The sequence below is a fragment of the Podarcis liolepis genome (assembly GCF_965112155.1).
Source record: "Podarcis liolepis genome assembly, chromosome: 2".
Lineage (NCBI taxonomy): Eukaryota > Metazoa > Chordata > Lepidosauria > Squamata > Lacertidae > Podarcis > Podarcis liolepis.
Window position 1 is genome coordinate 89,466,266 of NC_139555.1, and position 25,281 is coordinate 89,491,546.

The 25,281-nt window shown below is 41.5% G+C and overlaps 1 protein-coding gene across 2 annotated transcripts in view; it reads left to right on the forward strand.

Annotated features, from left to right (window-relative positions):
• The window catches only part of RAD18 (RAD18 E3 ubiquitin protein ligase), a 109,379-nt gene that overhangs the window by 11,490 nt on the left and 72,608 nt on the right, over window positions 1-25,281 (forward strand). For both annotated transcript variants that reach the window (XM_083492731.1, XM_083492732.1), the window contains exons 5-6: window positions 11,567-11,904; window positions 15,898-15,997. In XM_083492731.1, coding sequence (XP_083348857.1) covers window positions 11,567-11,904; window positions 15,898-15,997 — 438 coding nt within the window. The remainder of the gene's footprint in view (window positions 1-11,566; window positions 11,905-15,897; window positions 15,998-25,281) is intronic.

Sequence of the window (25,281 nt, forward strand, 5' to 3'; positions counted from 1 at the left end):
GGGAGAACGTGGTGCTCATTGCTTTCCTAATAGCAATTTAATATTCAGAACATCAATTCCTCCAGGTTAATGGCCTGCCAAATGGCAGAAAGTTAAGGAAAGCGAAAGCCACAGATAAATGCGTTTCCTGACAGGAAATCAAGCAGGAGACATCACTTGGCAAGGAGCGATATAAATTGTGAAGTGGTTTCAACTTTCTTCTCTTGCGCTTGATAGGCCTCAGGCAACCCGGTTGGCTTTGAAAGGAATATAAACTAGGGCTGACCTGGAACGTACTTCATTTACATGAACACTGCCTTCAAAGTCATCTTCTGAGGGTAGTTTTTTTCAGGGTAGTGCTCAAGAGAGGAAGTGAACCCTCAGCATATAGTATGGTGGTCAGCGCCCTCCCTATACCAATCATTTTTGGTGACAGTGCTTCATTGTGACCACCATGTTCTGGTGCTAATGAGTAGTAATAATGGCATCAATAAATATCATAGTCAATAATGGCAATATTTGAGTCTTTCCAAGGAAGACTAGGGAACACAGGCGTTGTTTCGGGAGTCATTCAAGAAGGTGGATGCACGAGAATGACAATGAAACCTACATAAGACAACTGGCAAGAGTACTACATGCTGAAAAGTGACTGTTAGGTAATTTAAAAAAACAAAAAATGTGTGGCAGCGAGCACTCTGTAAGAGAATGGCTGTTGATTCCATTGTAAATTACAACAAGAATTGCTTTTCTTAACCAGAAGCTGTTAATAATTGGATATTTCCTGCCGTTTGGGTGTCTGAACTGTGTTACTATCGACTGCTTTGCCTTTTTGCTCCCCCAGTGTAATTTCTTTACTTGGATGACTCAGAGTTCTGTACCTCAGGGGTTCCGCTAAACTTCTAACCTTTCTGTGTGGAGCAAATTGTGTTTTAAAAATGTAGGCAAGGTTGTAGAAAATGTATTGATTCAAGAAAAAAATCCTGAGTCCCGACTTGTTTTTGGCTACCCAGCCCCTCTTCAAGGGAATATCTTGGTGTGTGTGGAATCTTTCATCAAATAAGCGCCTTGCCAAGAGAATGCAATGAAATGGAGCAATTCCTACATATATTATGGTGTTTTTTTTGTTTTTTTAAAGGAGGTTATTCTTTGAAATGTGGCTCATACCATGTGATAATAAGATTGCTATTTCCATACCCCCACCACCAAGGATCTGTCCCTGAACAATGTTTATATCCCTCAAAAGGAGTTGCAACTCAGAATATTTTCTTGCTTGACTTGACAGCTTTTATGGCAGAGGTGAGGTAACTTGCTGGACTACAACTCCCATCATCCCTGAACATTGTCTGTGCTGACTGGGGCTGATAGGAGTTGGAGTACAACAACAATAGGTGGGCCGTGTTTCTCGATCTCTGCTCTGTGGCCTACTCTGTGTTGGTTTTTAGTGCCATCACTATCTCTCGTTACTTTAAAAAAAACATGCTTTGGCTTTTCCTTTGGGTTTTTCAGCTCTGCGATTTCCCTCTCTTTTGAACACATAACACTTATTTATATATATTTAATGAAGTCATGTAACAAGTCTCCACATTCTAGGAGGCAGGTTACTATGGTTCTTTTCACTAACTCCTCTTGAGATATCTCGGATCTCTGAATGTTAAGGGTTAGTTTTGGTACGACAAGTTGTAGCTTGTGGAGGAAACAGAGGACAGCAAACCATGAAATGAAGACTTTTTAGTGGCACATGAAAAGATGAGAAAAGCCACTTCCATATAAACCTCAAGAAGTTGTGCTCTGGTTTTGAAACCAGACTGTCTTTTATGAAAGGGAGCCAACCTGTAAAACATAACCACCACCACCTCTTCTTCTTCTTCTTCTTCTTCTTCTTCTTCTTCTTCTTCTTCTTCTTCTTCTTCTTCTATTTTGCTTTAAACTCTTACTGCCGTTCCCACATGTCAGTGGAAGGGCAAGAAGGATCGTCAGAGCAATAAGCCATACTTAAAAAACCCAAAACAACTCTGAAAAAGTTGTCATATGATAACATAGGTTGATCTGTTGTCCTCTGGAACACTAGTTAGGAAACTTTGGAATGTTCCTGAATTCTCAAAATGTAGAAGTTTATTACTGTAATAGCATTGCCCAGGTAAGATACCTGTTCTTTTTATTTTGAACTTCCTTGATCCTACACAGCTATCTTTCTTGAGTATTGAGTGCTCTGGGTTAAAATAGAGATCAGCAGAGGACTTATTGTCCGGGGTGGTGGTGGTGGGTATAACTGTTAAACCAGGGTGGGGAACGTCTTTTCTCACAATGGCTGCATTCCCTTGGGGCTAAGCCTAGGGGTCTGCAGACTTTTTCACCAGGGGGCCGGTCCACTATCCCTTAGACATTGTGGAGGGCCGGACTATATTTTGAAAAAATAAATAAATGAATGAATTCCTATGCCCCACAAATAACACAGAGATGCATTTTAAATAAAAGGACACATTCTACTCATGTAAAAATATGCTGATTCCTGGACCGTCCGTGGGCCCTATTTAGAAGGTGATTGGGCCAGATCCGGCCCCCGGGCCTTAGTTTGCCTACCCATAGGCTAAGCTGTCATGTCCGACTTGCTGCTGGTGGATGGTGTCCCAGCCAGAAGCAAACGGCAACCCTTGAAACACTCACTCATTCTGTCCCTCTTTCACTTCACCTTGGCATCTGATAATGGCAAAAATACCCCTCCCCAAATTCTTACAAAGGAGCTCAAAGAAGAAATAACCCCTCGAGGCTTGTGGTCTCTACTCAAACTTGAGGAATAAAAAAACAGCAGCAGCAACCCAGCTGTTAAATGAATTGGACAGATGCCACAAAATATGAAAATTGTGGGAATTAAAGCATTTCCCTGAAGGTGTTGGGTTTTTTGTTTTTTTTTTTACTTGCTGTATCACTGAAACCTCTTCTCTATTTCATGGTTGGATTGTCTTCTTCTTTGCTTCTTCCACTGGGTATATTCCTTAGGAAAGCAATGCTGAAACTTGTTATTGTGCTAAATAATTTTCAATATTGCTATCTGGTTATTCATAGGAGACTGCTTCAAGTATTGCTTGAAGATGTCAGTGTTTGTTTCAATACTGTAAAGCAGGGGTAGTCAGTCTTTTTATACTTACCGCCCACTAATGCATCTTTCTTGATGGTAAAATTTCCTTACTGCCCACAAGTGCTTGATGGAAGGAGGATTCAGCTTGTGCCGTAGAACCCCCTCCTGCCCACCTAGAATCCCAAAACCCCCGCTAGTGGACAGTAGGGACCGGGTTGACAACCCCTGCTGTAAAGGGGCTTTGTGTAATCTTGTCAGGAATTGAAACTGCCACGAGGAAAAATATAAAGCACATACTGTATATTATATTTACATACAAGCTCTGACTCAGTTATGGGGGGCATCATGTACAAGAGGCCTATAAATTAGATGCTTCAACCTGGGGTATTGTGGTTGTCATATCAGCCAGCTGTTGGTTCTGCAGCTGCTGCTGAATGCCAGATTGGCTCTGAATAAGACCTCACTCATTTATGATCTGAATGCGGATGAGGAGGCCGATCTGGTCAGTATCACTGAGACCTGAGGGGGTGAGCAGGGTGGAGTTGGTCTCACCCAGCTGTGCCCACCTGCTGCTTGGTGCAGCATTAGGACAAACTTGAGGGTTGGGAAGGGGGAATTGCTGTGGTCTATAGACATATTCTCCCTTTCCCTCCCTCTCCCTTCTTCCCTTTCCAGGATCTCTGTCCATTTGGGAGGAGGGAGGATCTAGATTGTGTGTTCCTGGCTTTGGGCAACCGGAAGAGATTAGGGATTCTGTTGGTTTACTGTCCTCCTTGCTGCCCAGCATTCTCCCTGCCTGAGCTGACAGAGCTCGTCTCGGAGGTGGTGTTGAGGACTCCCAGACAACCGGTTTGGGAGGACTTCAACATCCATGCCAAGGTGACTGGCTCTGGGGAGGCTCAGGACTTTGTGGCTGCTATGATGATCATGGCGCTGTCCCAACATGTCACCAGTCCAATGCATGTGGCAGGCCACAGTCTGGACCTTACTTTCTCAACAGTGCAGGAGTACGGTGATCTGAAGCTGAGGCTTCAATACTTTGGCCACCTCATGAGAAGAGAAGACTCCCTGGAAAAGACCCTGATGTTGGGAAAGATGGAGGGCACAAGGAGACGGGGACGACAGAGGACGAGGTGGTTGGATAGTGTTCTCGAAGCTACGAACATGAGTTTGACCAAACTATGGGAGGCAGTGGAAGACAGGAGTGCCTGGCGTGCTATGGTCCATGGGGTCACAAAGAGTCAGACATGACTAAACAACAACAACAAGTGGAACACCCAAGTAGAGCTACGGTGATGTCAAAATGGTTAAGACACTTTCAGGCCACTGGCAAAGCTGAAATTTGGTACATATTCATAAAGCGTGTTTCTCCTTACTTCTCCTTTCTTTTTGCATTTATGGATTGTACAGTGGTGCCTCGCAAGACGAAATTAATTCGTTCTGCGAGTTTTTTCGTCTAGCGAATTTTTCGTCTTGCGAAGCACAGTGTCAGAAAAGTTTTGGAAAAGCTTCAAAAATCGCCAAAAACCTTAAAAAAGGCTACCACACCGCGTTCTATGAGTTGTTCCTCGAAGTCAAGTCGCAACTGTATTAACGGTGTTAAGAAAAAGGAAACAAACTTGCAAAAAACGCAAGATGTTTTTGTCTTGCGAAGCAAGCCCATAGGGAAATTCGTCTTGCGAAGCAGCTCAAAAACCGCAAAACCCTTTTGTCTAGCGAGTTTTTCGTCTTGCGAGGCATTCGTCTTGTGGGGCACCACTGTATATTTAGAACAAATTTCAGGAAGCAAAAAGAAGCTTGACTTTAACGTGGCATCTATATCTTTCATATAAATAGTGTTTGATTCCCAGGTGCCTCTGTTTCTTAAGAACTATTGATATTCTGGAAATGATTGTTTTAAATCCCACAACATAAATATTTTAGTTTTTGCTTTGTGTCTAAATTGTCTTAGGGGCAGATTTACTGGCACCTTTATTGTTTTCTTGCAGTATTGCAAAGAACAAGTTGTGCTGCCTCTACCCATTCTGATCCTAGGCTGTAATCCTTAACTACTTCTGATTTCCTTAATGGATCTGAACATATCTTATAAATCAGGGAGGGTGAACAATCTATTCCTCTGTGGCCCAAAGGGCTATCAGCTTACCAATGCAGATGAAATCAATTGATGCTCAGCACAGTGTCCTTGGCTAACCTGATGTACAATTAATACACCACAAAAAAGCCTGTAGTCTCAGGATTGGTCACACTTTTATATTCTAAGTGTTAATGTTGGGTACCACAAATTAGTTTAAAAAAAGAAGTCTCACTTGGATTTATGGAAATCCTGGTATGATTTAGTATCTTGAGGCAGATTAGGAAGACATTAGGTCCTTGTGTCCTAATTATGTGTCCTTTGTCCTTTGCGACCACAAATAGTTTCTCCCTTGCTCTTTTACAGTCTTTGTTTCCTTTTTCTTCTTCCTTTGAGACATTAGAAGCTGCCAAAGTGTTGAACTCTGGTGCTGAGTTTAGCAAACTGTACTAAAGGGCTAAGAGAGTTCATCGTGTTTTTGTTCATTATGTTTAGTGGTTGGGCTTAGCGTGCTTTCTTCAAGTTCTTAAGACTGAAGTCACATCTCCAGAGAGTCGCCTACATCTAAGCAGCTGCAGTGGTGTGATCACAAGGGGAAACAATAGTGTGACTGTGACTCTACACAACTCACATTTTCTATAGTTGAAAAAGCACTTCTTAGTTACTGCAGTCATGGGAATGGCTATCCTATACACTGATGTTTCAGTGTGTGAAAATGGTACTGCTATTTCTTTTTTGCATGGCATGGGGGAAACTGACAGTGGACTGCTACAAGGATGGGAGTGAATGTTTCCTCTGGAAGAAGCTGACTAGTGATAGGAAGTTTTTATTACTCAGTTGAGTCATCAGCCTGGTGGTGGGATAAGATCTGTAGGGACTTGTGGAGGACCCTTTATCTGGCATTCATGTGTGTCTCTGGGTGTGTGAAGATGGCAGTTGGGTTCTGTGACTTTGAGAATCCTTCAAGCTCTACAGTTCTAATGATTATCAGGACTCCCCCCCCCCCCCACTGGAACTCAGTTCTGGCACCTTTCAGGTGGGCACTATTGGCATTAATAGAGAATAAGGGAGGCGTTCATGGTGAGTCCTGGCACCTCTTTTTCTATAAAAATAGCACTGAATGATGATTACTATAGTGGAACCTCGATTGTTGAATGCTTCGGAAGTTGAACGTTTTGGCTTCAGAACGCCAACAACACGGAAGTGAATGCTTCCATTTTTGAAGGCGCCTCAGAAGTACCACAGCTTCCGAGGTGCGTTTCTCCATTTTTCTCAATGGAACTTGCTGACCGGCAATTGTGCCTCGGTTGTCAAACGTTTCGGAAGTCAAAAGGTCTTGCGGAACGGATTACGTTCGGAGACCGAGGTTCCACTGTATTTATTATTTATTAAGATTTTATACCACCCTTCATCCATTGATCTTAGGGTGGTTCATAACATAAAAGACTATTTCTTTTGCCTTCAGCATCTGAAGGCTCTTCCCCTGATAACTTCATGCAAGAAGCTACAAAAAGACAAGGAACCCATTTTGATGTAGCATAATTTATCTGTGGCCTGTTGTTGGCAGCAATTTTTTTTCGCTCTATAAGACGAACCAGACCATAAGACGCACCTAGTTTTTGGAGGAGGAAAACAATAAAAAAAAATTCTGAATCTCAGAAGCCAGAACAGCAAGAGAGATTGCTGCGCAGCGAAAGCAGCGATCCTTCTTCCTGTTCTGGCTTCTGGGATAGCTGCGCAGCCTGCATTCGCACACACATTTCCCCTTACTTTTTAGGAGGGAAAAAGTGAGTCTTATAGAGCAAAAAATATGGTACATTCATCATCAGTGAGAGGTTACTTTTTGTTCTTATAGAGCAGTCTGGTTCCCTCCAGATGTGGTGGACTACCACTCCCATCAGCCCTAGCCAGCATGAGCTGGAGTCCACAACAAAGCAGAACATTTCTTTGGCTTCCTCTGCTGTAAACACATAGAGACTTTTAGTGTTGCTGCCTTCTCTGATTCCTACAGTGTTGGCGAGGTATATGTGGCAGACCCAGAGCAGAGTAGTGGCTTCTTGTGGCCTATCTTGGCCTTCTAGTCTCTTTGACATCTTCACTCTGTACAAAGCCTGGTCTCGACCATTTAAATACCGTAAACTTTCCCCAGAAACATGCATCTTCCAGTCTCCTTAGATTTGTGTACCCAGGACACGTTTTAATGTCCAGTAAATAAAACATAAAAATAAGTTCTAGAATTCAGAGGAAAGCGTGTGCGCCGCTAAAAGCAGTCTATTGTGTATTAATAGTTCTATTTCATCTCTTATCTAAGAAGATTAATGGCGTCCATAATATTCAAACACTCACAGGCCTGGGATGGAGTTTATAGAGGAACCATTGTATATTTTATGAGGTAATAAAGAAATAATTATGGTGAAACCGTTTGGCTGGTTTGTGTTTTAAGGTTAAAATAAATGTTCCCAACTTCAATTGATCATTGAAAAATGTGGCTTTTACTGCGCAGCTGTGAAAATTTTTGGATTTCTACTTTGGTAGGTTTGTGAAAGGCGTAGCTTTTTCCTTCTTCCTTTCAAAGGTGGGTTTGGTGGTTGTTTGGTTGATAGTTCTAAAAAAACTGGGGGAAAAATATTATAGTAGAATTTTGGCGGGGCCTCAGCTCACTTTTCAGCAGTTGCTCCCTTCTCCCACCACTGTGGCCCATTCAGAAGGGTTGCCTGACCTTTGTGAGAAGCATTTGGAGGGCTTCAGGAGACTGCCAGGTGAGGAAGAGGTACAAATTCACCTTCACCGAATCGTCTTACATTAGTAATTTTCTGGATCCAAACCATATAAATTATTTTCTTTCCCCTCACAGTTTCTGGGTTTATGTGAATAAATATAATTTTATTTCAGTAGAATACTGACCTGGTGGTAATTGTGGTAAGTTGGCATTAAGGTCAGTGAGAACCCCCACCCCCCGAAACAAGGGGATTGGAGTGGTTTTACTGGACTGCTTTGTAATATATCTGAATCATAGGGATGTCTGTCCTTTGTCTAGGACTGAAGGCTACTGACCCAAACCTTTTTGAATAAATTTCAGCTCACATGAAAACAAACAAACAGAGCCTTCCTGCCTGAAAACAGAGACTGGGATTTATTAGCAGGGTGACATTTTCAAGGAATTGAGATGTGAAATGCAATTTCAAAGTGCCCATATTCCAGACTGTCCTGGTGGAGAACCGTTACTTGATAAGAGTTGTAAATAGGTTTATGCAGTACATATCAAAAAGAGGTATGGTGGGGTTCTTCTTGCAAGCTTATACAGGCGATTTATTTATTTATTTAGTGACATTTATGTGGAGCTGCAGTCAGTACTAGGTCAGTTTTCATTTCTCAGTACAGAAAGTATTGCTCTGATGTGTAGAGATCTTTCCTATTCTGATTAGTTCAATACTAGTCCTACTCGGAGTAGACCCACTGAAATTCATGTAGGCGCCAGGCAAAAACGTTCCTTTTTAACCAGGCCTTTGGTTGACCTGATCAACATCCCATACCCTTTTAAAATGTGGCTCTTTTTTTGGGGGGGGGGTATTATTGGGTTATTGCTTTTATATTTATTTTACACACTATGATATTTTAATGTGAACCGCCCTGAGACCTCCGGGCATAGGGTGGTATATATTCAATCAATCAGTCAATCAATCAATCAATCAATCAATAAAATAAATTTGCATGATTAACGGATCAGACCAAAGAACAATTTAGTCTAGCCTCTTGTTCCCCATGGTGGCCAGCCAGATGTCAAGGGAGCCCCTGAACAGAGCATGGCACCACAGCGCTCTCCCAACTGTTGTTTTCCAGCAATCATGTATGCCGTTCATGGTTGATTAATTGCCTGCTTTGTTTTGTTATCATGTGAAGTGCATGGTCTTTTGCTATGGGGAGTTCCAGGAGCCTTGTCATCTTAGATTGAGAAACATTAAAAGGTTGGGCAGACCTGTGCGTACTTATTGACTGCTTTCTTCCGTTGCCCCCTTTGGCCATTGTGTGGTGTGATTGCCCCTGAAAACTCATTGGATCAAGTTGACACAAAGTGAAAACAAGGGTTAGGATTCATCTAAGTGACCAGAAGTGATTTTCAGACCTCCAAAGATAAATACAGGAGGTAGGAGTCTTTCCCCAATCCTCTTAAGTTTTTGACATCTGCTGTGCCCATCTCTTCTTTTACTTGTGCTAAGTCTAAAATTATATAAATTACAGTGGTATCTCGGGTTAAGAACTTAATTCATTCTGGAGGTCCGTTCTTAACCTAAAACTGCTCTTAACCTGAGACACCACTTTAGCTAATGGGGCCTCACCGCGCGATTTCTGTTCTCATCCTGAAGCAAAGTTCTTAACCCGAGGTACTATTTCTGGGTTAGCAGAGTCTGTAACCTGAGGCATTTGTAACCTGAAGCGTATGTAACCCGAGGTACCACTGTATGTGTATCTGAAGAAGTGTGCATGCATACAAAAGCTTATACCCAGAACAAACTTAGTTGGTCTCTAAGGTGTTACTGGACAATTTTTTTTAATTTATTTCGACTGCGTCAGACCAACACGGCTACCTACCTGAATCTAAAATATGCCAACCTACTTGTTTCCAGATGTTACAGTGAACCCATGGTGTTCTATTATTCACATTGTTGTGACCTATCCTAGGACTTTCTAGGTAATAATAAATAAATAAATAAATAAATAAATAAATAAATAGCTAGCCAGCCTCTTGGGTCTAATATGTGGTAGTTGCACCCAATATATGACCACTAGATGTCACCACTTAGCTTACTGAAGTTATCAAAAGAAAGAGTATTATAACTTCAGTAGCGATATTTTTGTCATTTTGTGTGTGTTACATTTTTGCTTTTTGGTTCTTCTGCATGATATACATGCAGGACTGCCTGCTGAGGGCCTGAAGGGCCCTGCCCTTGCCTCTTTCCACCTGGTTTGGGGCGGGGCTTGACAGACTTCACAAGGGCTGCGGCTGCTGCTTTGTAGAGAGGGCTCCTCTTTTAAATTGTTTTTAATTTTTATCTGTGTTGTTTTAAATGAGACCATATTGGCTGTGAACCCACGGAAGACGGTAAGAGCTGTTTGACAGTGGAATTTGCTGCCAAGGAGTGTGGTGGAGTCTCCTTCTTTGGAGGTCTTTAAGCAGAGGCTTGACAACCATATGTAAGGAGTGCTCTGGTGGTGTTTTCTGCTTGGCAGGGGGTTGGACTCGATGGCCCTTGTGGTCTCTTCCAACTCTATGATTCTATGATTCTATGATTCTATGAAGACCTGCACTCTGCCTTGCTGGCCTTTTCCCATCTGGCCTGGGAGAATGGTGTGCTGATTGACTCCAGCTACAAAAGCTGAGGCTGTTGAACAGATTCCTGGGCTGGAGTATTGTTTATGGGGGGTTGAGAGAGCTGTTGCTGTTATTGATATTATTGTTGCATCTTTAGTTTTAGATCTTATGATTTACCTGGAAATTGTTTCCATTTGGTTGTATACTTTTTGATGTGTTCTGTTTATTGTTTCTGACTTCTGTTATGTTTGTAATTATGTAAATCTTGTGTTGTAAGCCGCCTTGAGCATAGTTTCAACCATGGAAAGGCGGCATACAAGCAAAATGATGATGGTGATGGTGATGATACATAGCTGGAATGAACATATATGTGTCACCAGGAAACGTTATTCATCATCATCATCATCACAAGAGTGGTGCATGTTCTGGTTATCTCCCACTTGGACTACTGCAGTGCACTCTACGTAGGGCTACCTTTGAAGGTGACCTGGAAACTGCAATTAATCCAAAATGCGGCAGCTACACTGGTGAATGGGAGCGGCTGCCGAGACCACATAACACCTGTCTTCAAATAACTATACCGGCTCTCAGTACATTTCCAAGCACAATTCAAAGTGTTGGTGCTGACCTTTAAAGCCCTAAATGGACTTGGCCCAGCATACCTGAAGGAGCGTCTCCACCCTCATCATTCAGCCCGGACACTGAGGTTCAGCGCCAAGGGCCTTTTGGCGGTTCCGTTGCTGCGAGAAGCAAAGTTGCAGGGAGCCAGGCAGAGGGCCTTCTCGGTAGTGGCGCCCGCCCTGTGGAATGCCCTACCATCAGATGTCAAAGAAATAAACAGCTATATGACATTTAGAAGACATCTGAAGGCAGCCCTGTTTAGGGAGGTTTTTAAGGGCTGATGTTTTAATGTATTTTTAACCTTCCATTGGAAGCCGCCCAGAGTGGCTAGGGAAACCCAGCCAGATGGGCGGGGTATAAATAGTAATTATTATTCTTATTATTCTTATTATATTTGTTAAATTTCTATACTACCCTTCATCCGAGGATCACAGGGCGGTCTACAATATAAAAACACAAAAATACATAGCATAGTAATACACTGACATAGTTCTGTGTTTACTCCTAGACAGCGGCTGTTCCAGGCAGTCTTAGATCCTGCAGCACTTTCTTCTCCAAAGTTGCTTACCAAGAAGGCTTCTGACCAAGTCCATATTTTGAGTTCCTTGGGTGGTCTTGTTTTAAAACATGAACAGCAATCTGCTGATACCTTTATAGTCAAAGAGACCATTCCAGCCCGTAGAAAGCACTTAAACCCATCTGAAAAGGAAAGTAAACAGATCAAAATGGAGCAGGAGGCGATTCCATGTGGCTCTCAAGAGGACCAAGAGACTCTTCACACAGAAGCAGCAGGCACCAGAAACCCTGAAACTCCTTCCACATCTGCAATAAAAGTTATCTCAAAGGGTAAGTTGTTGGTTTTGTTCTCTCGTTATTTTTTCTGTATGCACCAAGGTTCCACATTGATTTTTCCTCTGTACTCAGATGGGTCTTTTGGGGTTGGATTATTAAGGAGTTTAAGTTTTTGGTTCAATCATGAGTTTACTGAAACATTGACTCCAGTGAAATGTAAGGTTCATATTCATTTATTAAGTTGGTTTCACAAACTGCTTTGCTTCTCTGATTCTGAAACAATCCCAGTGCATTCTTTATGGCACCTTAAATAGAAATGTGTACAAAGTGATCTCTTGTCCTAATGGTTTAGCTTCCTGCTGGGTTCATGCATGCTCCTCCTTCCTCTCCTCTCCTGTTTTCTGACTGTAAAGAGGAGATTGGAAGTGTGCATTCTCTTTAAAAATTAATCATAGTTTAGCATTTTGTTGAAACCCTAAATTGTGGTTAATCTTAGTGTTAGTGGACACCAGGCAACTTCAGAAACTATGGCTTGCACTTTCCTTATTTCAGCTTACCTTGGTTAAGAGTAACCACAGTTTGTCTGGGTAGAGATGATAGGGCAAGTTATGGTTTATGTTAAAAATCTGGAGCAGAAGTAGAAGTTTCTGAACTCATTCTTGTGGCCATTCTTGAGGAACAAGCCTGGGGAAAGGTTAGGTTCATTCTTGTAATGTTAAGTATAGTTTACCATAGTAAACCAGCCCATAGTTCATTTATCATGCTACAGTGGCCAAAAAAATGAATCTGGTGCACTCAGCCATAACTATGCCTTCTGCAACAGTCAATTAGTATCAGCTAGTGTGGCACTGAATCCTAAACAACAATCTTCTTGATGATGCAGCACGTATGTGGTTTAAATAGTGCTCAGCCATCTGATGGAAAGGTATTCCTATTAACACAGAAAATGTTAAATATATTAAGAGAAGATAGAGTTGCGTAATAGAATGGTTTCTACTGTGTTTAAATTCTTGCTCAGTGTAACATCCTGTTTCTTTTTGGGTCGTTAAAAAAAGGCAGTAAGATGCTCATGAGGTGATAATGTTAAAAGGATTCTGCTGTAGTTTTTTCAGTTGAACAGTTTTCGGTTTAAAAATGGACTTTGATAGAATCCCTAGTCAAGTGGTGCTTTGCAGTTGAGGCCTCCTTAATTCCAAAAGAAGTGGAAAATTCAGAGGTTATGTTTTTAAATTGCCAGTAATAAAGCCTTTACATTCATGATATACCACTGTTGTTCTTGCATATTTTGATGGGCATTTTTTTTTGGCTGCCTTAATATGAAAGGGGAAAGAGTGCAAACTTTCTAACTCCGTCTTGTGAATTGAGTCATAAATGTGAAATGCAACGATATCCTTTGTATGCTACCTTATATCATCTATAATTATCTTTGCTAATTTATATGTTATTTGGAATACAGTGTGGGAACCCAGTTGGCCTAGAAACAAAACAATATTGCTTAGATGAATTTGGCATTCCTGATTTCTTCTTTTTCAGTGTTATTTATAGAAGCGTCAGAACACATTTTAATAATTGACATTTCAAGAAATGCTACATTAGTAAGTGACGTCCCAGTCTCTATGCCCATGAAAAATAAACTTTACTCCCAAATTCCAGTTCAATTATTCCAGTTGGAATAATTCCAATTATTATATAGGAATAATTACTGTGTTTTAAGGATATTGTGTTTCTAATGGTGTTTATCATTTTATGTTGGAAACCACACAGAGAATAGTGCTTTTGGATGGCTTTATATAAAAACAGCAAGTAAATAAATAAATAAATAAATAAAATATTCCCCTTTCCTGTCTGAAGCATAAGGAAAATAAATGCAGTACTATATTCCATTTTTTATTTTCTGTCCTCTGGCTTTGTACTATATTTTGCCTTCCCCCTTTATGTCTCCGAGACATACTCTGGACCTTTTAAAGCTTTGACTTACAGTGGAATAGCTGAGCTGAATATCTGTATACAATTAATTTGTTGCATAAGTTGCCTTATAAAAATGTTCTCTAGGTGACATAACACAGATAAATAAATAGACAAAATTAAAGCATGACACAGCAACTCAATAAAGCCATAAATCAATAACGCCAAACCAGCGGTAGGACAATAAAATCCAGCCATAAAATCCAACATTGCCCTGCTCCACATGCTAAAGGGAGCCTGAGATGGCAAAACAAGAAAGGCAACTGCAGATTTGCAAGGAGAGGGTAGGTAGCACTCATTTATTTAATTAAAACAGTTCAGAATAATAAGGATCCAGTGTAAGATCATTGTATGCTAGGAGCCAGATCCTGAAAGAACTCATAACTCAAGAGCTACATTCTAGGGGTAGGAGGCCTGTAGATACCTGTGCCAACTCTGTGGGGAAGCTGGAGGGGCCACAGTAAACTAGGCTAAAAGCTTCCATTTTGGAGAAGGGATAAAAAGGAGGAAACTCCACCATATATAGTTCTACAAAACACAGATCTTGCTAGTGGGAGAATCAGCTTAGTTTTAAAAAGGTTTAGCCTTCTTTAAAAACACCCTCACCCTTCATAAGCTCTGTTCCCCTATATTATAAATGTTAGACTGTTGTTGTGGGTGAAAACAAGGTGCAGCTGAAAACCTGCAGCTGTCAGTGCAGGTTAAAGCCAGGTAAAATTTAGTCAGGTCTATCAAAGCTAGAGTGCGAGGTACAACTGAAAACTACACAATAACTTGCACTTTTAAAAATGTGTTGCTACCAGGATTTATTTATTTTTTAAAAAATAAACACTCCTTTCTTTGACGTATAGAAAAGCCAAGCTCTCAAAGTAACGGAAACTACAAAAAGCAATTATGCAGGTAGAAAGCGGAAAAGGGTGTGTTGGAGAAAAATCATGGGTGTGCATGAGCAAGAAGCTCCTGGCTCTCCAGGAACAGGTTTCTTCCCTTGAGACTGACGTGTCGGGCTTGGAAAAGCTAAGGAAGGCAGAGAGGTTGGTGGGTGATAGCTGTGTCCCACTCCCACAGTGGCAGCTCCCCAGCTGTCATGGAGAATAAGGGTCTCTGGGTTGGAGAACATAATTCTGACGAAGAGGGAAACATTCCCTTCAAAGGGGCCAAATTCCTTGGGGGACAAACAAATATCCTCTCATGCTGAGTATCCTTCTCTGGGGAGGAGGGATCCTTTGTCTTGTGAAAAATATTGGCAAGGCCATGTTTGTACACGCAAGACAACACTATCCAACCTTTGGGAGTAACTTAATGTTCAATGGCTTTGAGTAAAATAGGCTGTGTCCCCTGCTGGGGTCAGGTGGGTCAGGTTTTAGTAGGACTTTGAAGTCTTCACCTAAGAATCATGCCTGTGATGGACCACATTCCTGTTCCACATTGGCAGAAATATTAAGATTCCAAACACAGAGAATATGGGTTTGGAATCCAAAGTGGTTGTGTGTATGTCTAAGGAAGTTGTAGGGGAAAGTGGTGATTAAGAGAAGAACGATCTCTTTCCATGTCTTCTGATGCTTTGCTTCAAATAGCTCCTTCTGATGCTGCTTTAAAGAGAAAGTGATTCTTTGGATTTTAGGATGTGAATTAATATGCACTTTTGACTTCAATTTTCTGCTGGAGAACGGAGCTTCCATTTTTTCCAGGCTGGCAGGAAATGTTCTGCAGACCTGGACCACTGGGCTGTGTCATTTGGGGTAAATGCAATCATATTTGGGAAAATCTGGACGAGGATGCATTGCTGGTGCCATTGTGAATCTTAAATATCCTAAATTTGCTAGCGGAAAGACATGTTTCTATATAGAAAGTGGCTGGTGAGGTCTATATTTGTATTTTTGTGGAAGTAAGCTCCATTTGGAACAGGTAATGAAATGGTGTTCATATATTAGCAACGCCTCCACCCCAAAATCTGCATTTTGCTTTGCACATAAACACCAATCCTTTCCCTCCTCCCTTATGAAAATAAATGGTTTTCTTCAGTTGGCAAGCATTCTTTAGGAATGTCCATGTTAACATGAATGCTTTCAAATGTTTCAGTGGAGTGCCCTGTCTGCGGGGTTCCTGTTCAAGAACTTCATATAAATAAACACCTTGATGGCTGCTTGAGAAGAGATGAGAAGAAAGACAGTCTCCGAAGGTAAGATACTTGAGTGAGCTGCCCATGCTTGCTGCAAGGAGATGCCATTATGTACCAGATTGTTCCAAGCTTTTTTGTTTGCTTGTGAACAAATGATATTAATAAGCACTACCCAAATGGGGGGAAATGCTACTATCAACAGCAAAACTCGGGTGTTCAATTTATTCAAAGTCATTGGATTTATTGAATAAAGGGGAACATCTGTCCTGCACAGTTGTCTGGAAACAAGCTGAACCAGTCTTGCTGCCTTTGTATCAATATTTGGGTCTTTGTCACTTTCTTAGCCAGACTTAAAGCAAGCACCCACTGACTTCCTTTGAATCCTTCATAGACAGTATTGTATTGTTAGCTAAAGGCATCATTTATGTTTATTTATAATATCATTCAGGTACCACTTTTGGATGACAGCCCAGCCTGGGTACAGGCATATAAAAAATAGCATAGCTGAATCTTTGGAAGAAAGATGATTGGCGTTATGTCTGGACCTCTTCTTCTACCTTGTCAATCAACACAAATAAGAAGGAGGCACAGTGCAAAATTCTCAGTAGGTGGAGCACTACCCTTGCAAGACCTCACTGGCTGTATCCAAATTATAGTTATACTTACTGGAAAAGGCATAGGCAGATTGATTCATCCTCCCCCGCTCCCCACTTTGGAACTATCCAACAGTGTGGATGTTCTGCAGTGTGATTCCTGATTACTTCCAGGAATTTCTGCACATCATTATTATTAGATCACTGCAGGTAACTTATTAAAGCCATGCTTCTGAATCTAATGATGCTGGGTCCATGCATCAAGACCTAATGAAGCAATTATATAGACCAGCAAAGTCTATAGAAGATTCTCATATAGTCTTCTAAACAGCCATGGATTGACAAAATTTGGAGACTGATTATGTACAAACTTGCTCAGCAAGTACAACAAGCCAGAAAGCTTTATTTTGAAGAAAAGATGTTAGGGTGCTATGGATTCCAGTTGTTTGCTATGTTAGAAGCCCTTCAAGCTTCTGATCGCATCCAATCAAGTACAGACACACATCTTCTTTTTTACTATGATTACATCCAATCTATCTCAGTAGTCTGTGAGCTTCTCCTTAGGCTGTTTTCCTCTAATTGTTCCACAAGCTTACCCATGATGTACTAATGATTGCCATACCAGTGAGTTTGCTTTTGCTCTTAAAGATTGGTGATCTTGTTGCATTGCATTGGACATAGAAAAACGCATTCTAGCCATGTATTTTAATCCCTTCTCCCTGTTTTCTCTCATGAAGGCACACACAAAGCCAGGATAGTGAGTGAACGGACAAGTTTAAATGCAGTGTTTATGTTTAACCATTTAAAACAACAACAACAAGAAGAAGAAGCATAGTGTGTGATACATTATTTGCACAATACAAATGTGGGTAGAGGACAGCCTTAGTTGATTTAATTTGTAGGAAACTAATGTCATTAGTAGGAAAGTAACATCTCTAATTGATCCCAGTAGATCATATATAAAGTCTTGTGTAGATGACAGAATCCTACAGTCACCTTGAATAAAAGAATCATGAATGGAGTTCATTTGTGAATAGGGTAGAATGGTTTATTCTGCATTACTGTATGAAATAGCACAAACAGGGTGAACGATGTCAAAGATTTTTTATTTTTTTAAAGAGATGAAACGCGTGAGTTGCCTGTGGAGCCTGAGCTTGTTGCTAGGGAACATTATTGGTGGCATTTGTCGCAAATTGTTTTGAATGCCTGTGGCAGGACAGTGATTCATATGTGTTAGAAATAATAAATAAACAAGAAGGGATTAGATGAGTTTGTGGAGTACAAGAGGCGCTGGTGCCAAATTAGTCAAGTTAGTTAGGGAATGCAGTTGTGTGTACCCATTGACTATATCTGTGACTGCTAGAATTAGAGAGGCGTGATTGCAGAGATGGGCCTCTTCATTATCGTCTGTTTCCCCACTTAGGAATATAGAATTCACTTCCAGTGAAACAGAATATCATGCTTGATGGGAATGCAATGGGGTCTAACAAGCTTAAGATATATACACTGCCACTGTGTAAGGCAGACTCCAGCTTTTTAAGGCCTCAGTTACACAAAGACTATTTGTTTTCTATTGTGTCTCAAAGATCACAGTGTATATTCAGATGGCCCAAGGTCACCCAGTGAGCTTCATGACTGAGTAGGGATTTGAACCCTGGTTCCCCGGCTCCTAGACAGGCACTGTGACCACTGCACCACACTGGCCCACTGGGAGGATGACCACCTGCAACTTGTTTCAATTTGCTGACCCTCGAAATGTTTGGCTTACCCATTTACTATGGGGTGCACATGCAGGTTGCACTGTAGCTGTGGTTATCAGCTCCACAACTATGGCAAAGCTCTACATACCTCTCTCCATGCCACCCTCAAATGCATAATGGTGATTTAGAACACAGGAAAAGGAAGTCTTGTTAACAGGGTGCTGTCCTTTCTAAAGTGGTAGGCCTATGCAGGCTTTCAGTATCATGAGTATTGAATGTGTCAAATGAGCTATAGGTGTGTCCCCAGTCAACCCATGATGACCTTCGATGCACATAGCATTTTCAGCCTAGGGATGATTAACCAGGGTTCTTGTCCTCATGTTGGAAACCCTATACATGGTGACCTTGGGCTAGTCACTCACTCTTGGCCTAAGCTTCAAACTAATGCAGATAAAGGTTTGGCTCCAGGTATGACCAGGAACAGATCCTGAAGCTGAGGCCCCAATACTTTGGCCACCTCATGAGAAGAGAAGACTCCCTGGAAAAGACCCTGATGTTGGGAAAGATTGAGGGCACAAGGAGAAGGGGACGACAGAGGACGAGATGGTTGGACAATGTTCTCAAAGCTACTAACATGAGTTTGACGAAACTGCCGGAGGCAGTGGAAAACAGGAGTGCCTGGCGTGCTCTGGTCCATGGGGTCACGAAGAGTCGGACACGACTAAACGACTAAACAACAACAACATGACCAGCAAATTTATTTCATTATGAGGAGGGGTAGCACCATGTGTCCCCTTTACCTGTTTGGAACAAAGTGCCTAAATAGGACTCATGTTGATTTGTGATCTAAACTATAGGGACACAATGGCTGTGTTTAGATGATAAGTTCAACACCCGAGATAGGAACAGGTGCCCGTGCACAGCTTCTTTGAGTGAGCAAACAGATTGCAAAGTCTTCCATTAACTATAGTCTCCTGTTTTGTTTGAACTGGAAAACTATGGCTAACAGGTTTGGAACAAGCCAGGATATGAAGCTATGGTTCAAAGATTGCTTAAAATCATAACTTGTTCTAAAGACATTAACTGTAGTGTCCTGGTTTCATGAAGCAAGAAACTAATAGTTAAAGATTTCCTGGCTTATTTTTCCACATCACACGAAGGGGCTGCATTGCACACTCACTGAGCAGTAGTTGTGCTGTCGGTTCTGATATAAATTTATTGAGCCATTTCTCCAGCCCTGATTTCAAACTTTGATTTAATTCTTAGTGGAATAGTAGGAAATATGAGCATGGCTAATCTGCCATTAATTTTGTTTTGCAAATGATGCACTGGGATTTTGAAATCTCTGTATTTGCTCAGTAGTTAATGCTTTCCCTTGTGCTCTCTCTAGTTCAAATGTGTGCTTTCTTTTTTTAAAAAAGATATTTTATTAGAGTTTTTCAAATTATAACAAGAAAAATGAAAAAAGAGAAAAACATACAAAATAAAAACAGTTAAAAACACATTAATTTTCATAACATATCTTCCATACACTTATTTTCCCAGACCTCCTCATACCTCCCCTTTTTGTATTCCAGTTCTATTTGTTAGTTCAGCAAATCCTTACCATCAAGTTTTTACCCTATTCTAATCTTTCATTACATTACCTTACTCTATTCTCCTCATTGTCCTATAAAAAACCTTAACCTAAATCTTATTTTTAATAACTTCTCTTAACCGTTATATTCTTTCCTAATCCCTTAAACTTTTATACCAGAGCCAAGCAGTTTCATTTCATACATCCATCTAGTATTTATCAATTATGTAGGATAATCCTAATAACAAAAAATAAAAAAGAGAAAGAAAATCTTCATCCAACGTCCCTTCCCAGGTTTGTCAGTCCATTTATCCCATTAAACTGGCACATTAACCTGGTGATCTTATATCCGAGGCTCTTAAATCTCTTCCACCTCCCTTCCACTGTTTTTCTTCATATTTTCTTTTCACTTGTGTGATCTCCAATTTAATAATGCTTTTGCCTCCTTCCAACCAAAAGGTCCCTTTTCCACAGTCCAAACTGAGCTCCATGTAGTACTTAAAAGCATGTTTCAAAGTCCCTCCAAACTTTGGAATCCCCATATCTCCAAGCCTCTCACAATCCACTACCAGACTCGGAAAGTCCATATGTCCCTGCTCAGGGGGGTCAATCCAACCCCCCATTTCCAGTCCAGTCCAAACTTCTTCTTTCTGAGTCTGATTTTTTCGAAAGCCAGTTGCCAATTCCAAAGATTCATGTTCCTGCAGGGCCGCAACCTCCGTCTGTGGCTCCATTTCTGACTCCCAAGGTTCAGCAGAATCCTCTTCTTTCATCTGTTCTGACAAGGCACAATCTTGGTATAATTCCTGAGTAAACTCCATACTTTTTTCTACTGCCTGTCCAAGATTTCCCACAGTCTGCTTAAGATTCCCAACCAAGTCAGTCATCAAATTCATTCCCTCATGAAATTCTTCCAGTAGAGCATTTGTTTTGAGAAAAGCGCACAACAACATTTCTGAGTACATTGTCCTTCAAGGTCACCAATCAATTCCCACAGGTTATACTGTAATGGCTGGAAATTCCCTAGTTACAGTTTCACTATCTCCCCCTAGAGGGAAAACCTCTGTTACAAATCCAGCCCCAAAGTTTCTTTTACTTTTAGATACTTTGTCAATCGTTGTTATTTTTAAGTTGCAAAAAGAAACAGTGGAATCACAGCTTTTTTTCTTCTTTTAACTATCTGTCAAACAGCTTCTGTCCTGGTCAATGAGCTTCAAACGTCAATCCTGACACCCCGCTCCCTGGGTCAGGACGGTGGAAAATTACTTTGTTTTAAACTTACTTCTGCAGGATAAAACAGTCCAAAGAAAGCACCCCCTTCTCCTCCTGTTGCCGAAGGGGGGGTTCAGCTATTTTAGATGATGAAATCCACTCCTTTAAAATGATTTTCAAAACTCTAGTTTACTTTGTCTTTGCTTTGTTCAAACTACAAAAAAACGGAAGGTTGACTTCCTGTTAGACCTTCCCGTTTCCGTACCGAATTATAATGCATTTTTGAGTCCAATTCCTTTCTTTTCCCAGTTCCTTAAATTGTGGTTTGATTTTCCCGAGTTTAGGTACTCACGGTGGTTGTTTTTAGAATCCAAATTGTCCAAGAAGAAGGCAGCGCTCTCCGGCAGCGGCTGTGTGGCTTCGCTCCACGGAAATAGCGGTAGACTCTCAGCACTGCGCCACTTCCCCCTCTTCGCTTTGGAGCCCGCTATTGGGTTCCTTTGCGGGTTGGGGGGGCGCTAAGGGTGCCCGCTGAGTCCCAAGGTCACAGGCTTCATCCGCCTGTGATTTCTAAAGGGTCCCCGCTTCGCCGTAGCGGGAAAGACCCGTTTCGCGTGGAGCTTGTCCCTCCGTTTCAGAGGGAGTCCGCCATTGCCGGTGGCACCACCCCGGAATGTGTGCTTTCATTACTAAAACTTCTTAGTGTTATACTGAATGCAAAATACCACAAGCTTACCATGTGTTAGCACTTTGCCATGGAAAGACAATGACAAATGTTTGCAAGTCATCTTATTTCCACAGAGGTCTCTCTATTGCACTCTGAACAGGTGCTAGCATCTTTATTTTGACAGCTTTTTGACTGTTTCTTGATTTTTGTTATTACTTGCAGATGTAAAGATTTATATATGGCTGGAACACGCTTTCCCTCTGGAATTCTAAGAAATGTGGCTGTTTTCTGTAATGTGGTTTATTTTTGTCTAGGCGTCATGCAGTTTAAAACAGCCTCTGAGAAGATTCTTGTCTCAAAAGATTTAGCTACTAAAAGTTATTGAGCATGACCTTGGCAATGTGTTCAACTTCCTTACAGTGGCAGTTAGGACATTTAGCTTGCCTGTAAGGAATATTATCTGAGGTGGGTTTTGGTTTTTTTTGCTTCACATGGAGAATGGCCAACATATATTTTAAAGCAGCATTTCAGAGGAGCAGTTATTTATGATTCTGGGTTTCACACAGGAAACCTAGTAACTGTATACAAGTATGCTAACCTTTTTCTGTTTTCTGTGCTTAAAATGATGTGTGGAACTGGTTGTCAGTGCAGACTCTTGAAAAAGCTCAGTTCCCATTCTTTCTTTAAACAAAGATTCTTTGCCTCATAGGCTTATTTGCACATTAAGCTATACCATGACAAAGAAAACCTAACCTTCATTAGCCTTCATGCATTCAAAGAATGAGTGGGGGACGGGACACACGACTGTCCCTGCCAGCTTCACCCTCCAAACTTTCATGTGTAGGGGGGTGGAAGGCTTGAAGAGGGAACTTTGAGGTTGAATCCTGACAAGACAGAAGTACTGTTTTTGGGGGACAGGGGGCGGGCGGGTGTGGGGGATTCCCTGGTCCTGAATGAGGTAACTGTGCCCCTGAAGGACCAGGTGCACAGGCTGGGAGTCATTTTGGACTCACAGCTGTCCATGGAGGCACAGGTTAATTCTGTGTCCAGGGCGGCTGTCTACCAGCTTCACCTGGTATGCAGGCTAAGACCCTACCTGCCCGTGGACTGTCTCGCCAGAGTGGTGCATGCTCTGGTTATCTACTTGGAATACTGCAATGCGCTCTACGTGGGGCTACCTTTGAAGGTAACTGCAATTAATCCAGAATGCGGCAGCTAGACTGGTGATTGGGAGTGGCCGCCGGGACCACATAACATCGGTCCTGAGAGATCTGCATTGGCTCCCAGTACGTTTCCGAGCACAAATCAAGTGTTGGTGCTGACCTTTAAAGCCCTAAACGGCCTCGGTCCTGTATACCTGAAGGAGCGTCTCCACCCCCATCGTTCAGCCTGGACACTGAGATCCAGCGCCGAGGGCCTTCTGGTGGTTCCCTCATTGCGAGAAGTGGGGTATAGGGAACCAGACAGAGGGCCTTCTCGGTAGTGGCGCCCACCCTGTGGAACACCCTCCCTTCAGGTGTGAAGGAAATAAGCAGCTATCCTATCTTTAAAAGACATCTGAAGGCAGTCCTGTTCAGGGAAGTTTTTAATAATTAATGCTGTACTGTTTTTAACATTTGATTGGGAGCCACCCAGAGTGGCTGGGGAAACTCAGCCAGATGGGCGGGGCATAAATAATAAATTATTATATTATTATTATTAACATACATGAGTTTCCTCTTCAGACTTTCTGCCCAATTTAATAGTGATTTTGGGGCAGGGCCAGCATGTGTGCTTCTAACTCCCACTCCACGTGTGTTTTGAAAATGTGGAAGGTTCAAAGAGGCAACTCCCCCCCCCCCATTAAGCAGCATGGTAGAATCTATACATTACATTTTGAAGTTGGTTTGCAAGCCAAAACCAATTCTCAAAAAAGTAGTGTGCATTTTCTAAAAAACAACAACCACACACTTGAACATTATTTAAACATGCTTAACTTGTCAAACAGTTTTGATTGGTCAATTTCCCAAGCCTTGGGCGCACTGAACCGCAGAGAAAGGCACCCTGAGCAGAGGGAGAATGAGTAGACAAGCATCTCCAGACCTGGCATGTTTGGAAGTTCAAACCATGCTTAATGCAAACCATAGCTTAGGTTGATGTCTGCATTTGAATCGTGCTTGTGAGGATTAGATTGCACAGGCAATACAGTTCTTAAAGAGACTTCTCAAGGAGCAGAATGCATGTGGTGCACTGTAATAATAATAATAATTATTATTTTTATTTATACCCTGCCCTCCCCAGCCAAGGCCGGGCGCAGGGCGGCTAACAAGCAATAATAAAAACAAGTTGAATGAATACAACTTAAAAACAAGATTAAAATACAACATTAAAATATTGAAACATTAAAATATTAAAATGCAGCCTCATTACAGGAGGAGAAAGGAAAAAGAAAAAAGAAAGAGGGGGGAGGGTTAGGGTAGAGGTTATAGAGGTTCAATAATGGCTCGGGTGGTCTTGAAAATACTGTATGGTCCTGGAAGCCAGGGTGTGCAGTTTCACAGGGACTGAACGACCCCCTATGGATTCCAACCTTTTCCAGTCTGATGCTGATCCTTCAATCCAGACTCATAAGGAAGCTGTTCTGTAGCCTTCACCTGTCAGCCTCTCCAGCAGCTTTATTTTGTTTGCAATTTATGCTGTTAGGATGGTTGGAAGTAATATAATGCAGTTTTACCCATTGTAAAATTGCATTCCCTACCAGCATCTTAAAGAACTGCCTCCCATAGAGAAAGTGTATCTTCTCGCCACCTGCATTATAGAAAACAAAGATTATGATAATTAGAACGCTCTGATTAAAACTGCAGTTAAAATTAAAGCTTGCTTTCAAATACATTTAACTTCATTTTTCGATATGATGTGTTCAGGACTTGCCAGTAAAACACACTTCCAAAGCAAAATCGTGTTTCCCATTGCTGAACAGCTGGAAGACCATTTCCTTTTGACACAAAGGCCCTCTGTTGTTGGAGCCCTTGAGGTTGCCAAACTGTTTGTTGCGGGGTGAAAGTATCCATTGGGATGATGAAGTTTGGCCTCATGGTTGCTGTGGTATGCTGAAGATTCTAATATGAATACAACTCAAGCATGGAAGCTAATTTCAGAGACTTTGCTTTCTGTCCTCATCAGAGGTGCACCTGATAGGCATGAGTGACAGAGCTTTTGCTGTAGTCGTGCCAAGGTTGTGGGATGCCCTTCCCAAGTCAGGCTGCCTAGATCAACCTCTAATCATTTTCTGGTGGGCAATAAAGATAGTTCTTTGAGCAAGCCTTTTGGGGTTGTGGCATTTTAGTAACAATGTACTGATGCCGCTATCTGTGTTAAATTTTGATTACTGATGTTCTAAACTGTTGGTCCTATTGTTGGTTTTATATTTTGTAAGAGGTTTTCATTATCTAAGAGAAAGGTTGGGTAAAACTCTTGAAATAATAATTAATAACAAGTTCCATTAACTGGCACACGAAGGAATTTGGTCATATTGACACATTGTATTAACAATTTATATTAAAAATTAATATAATTTATATAATTGTATAATATCAGAAAGAGAGACCCAAAGTATT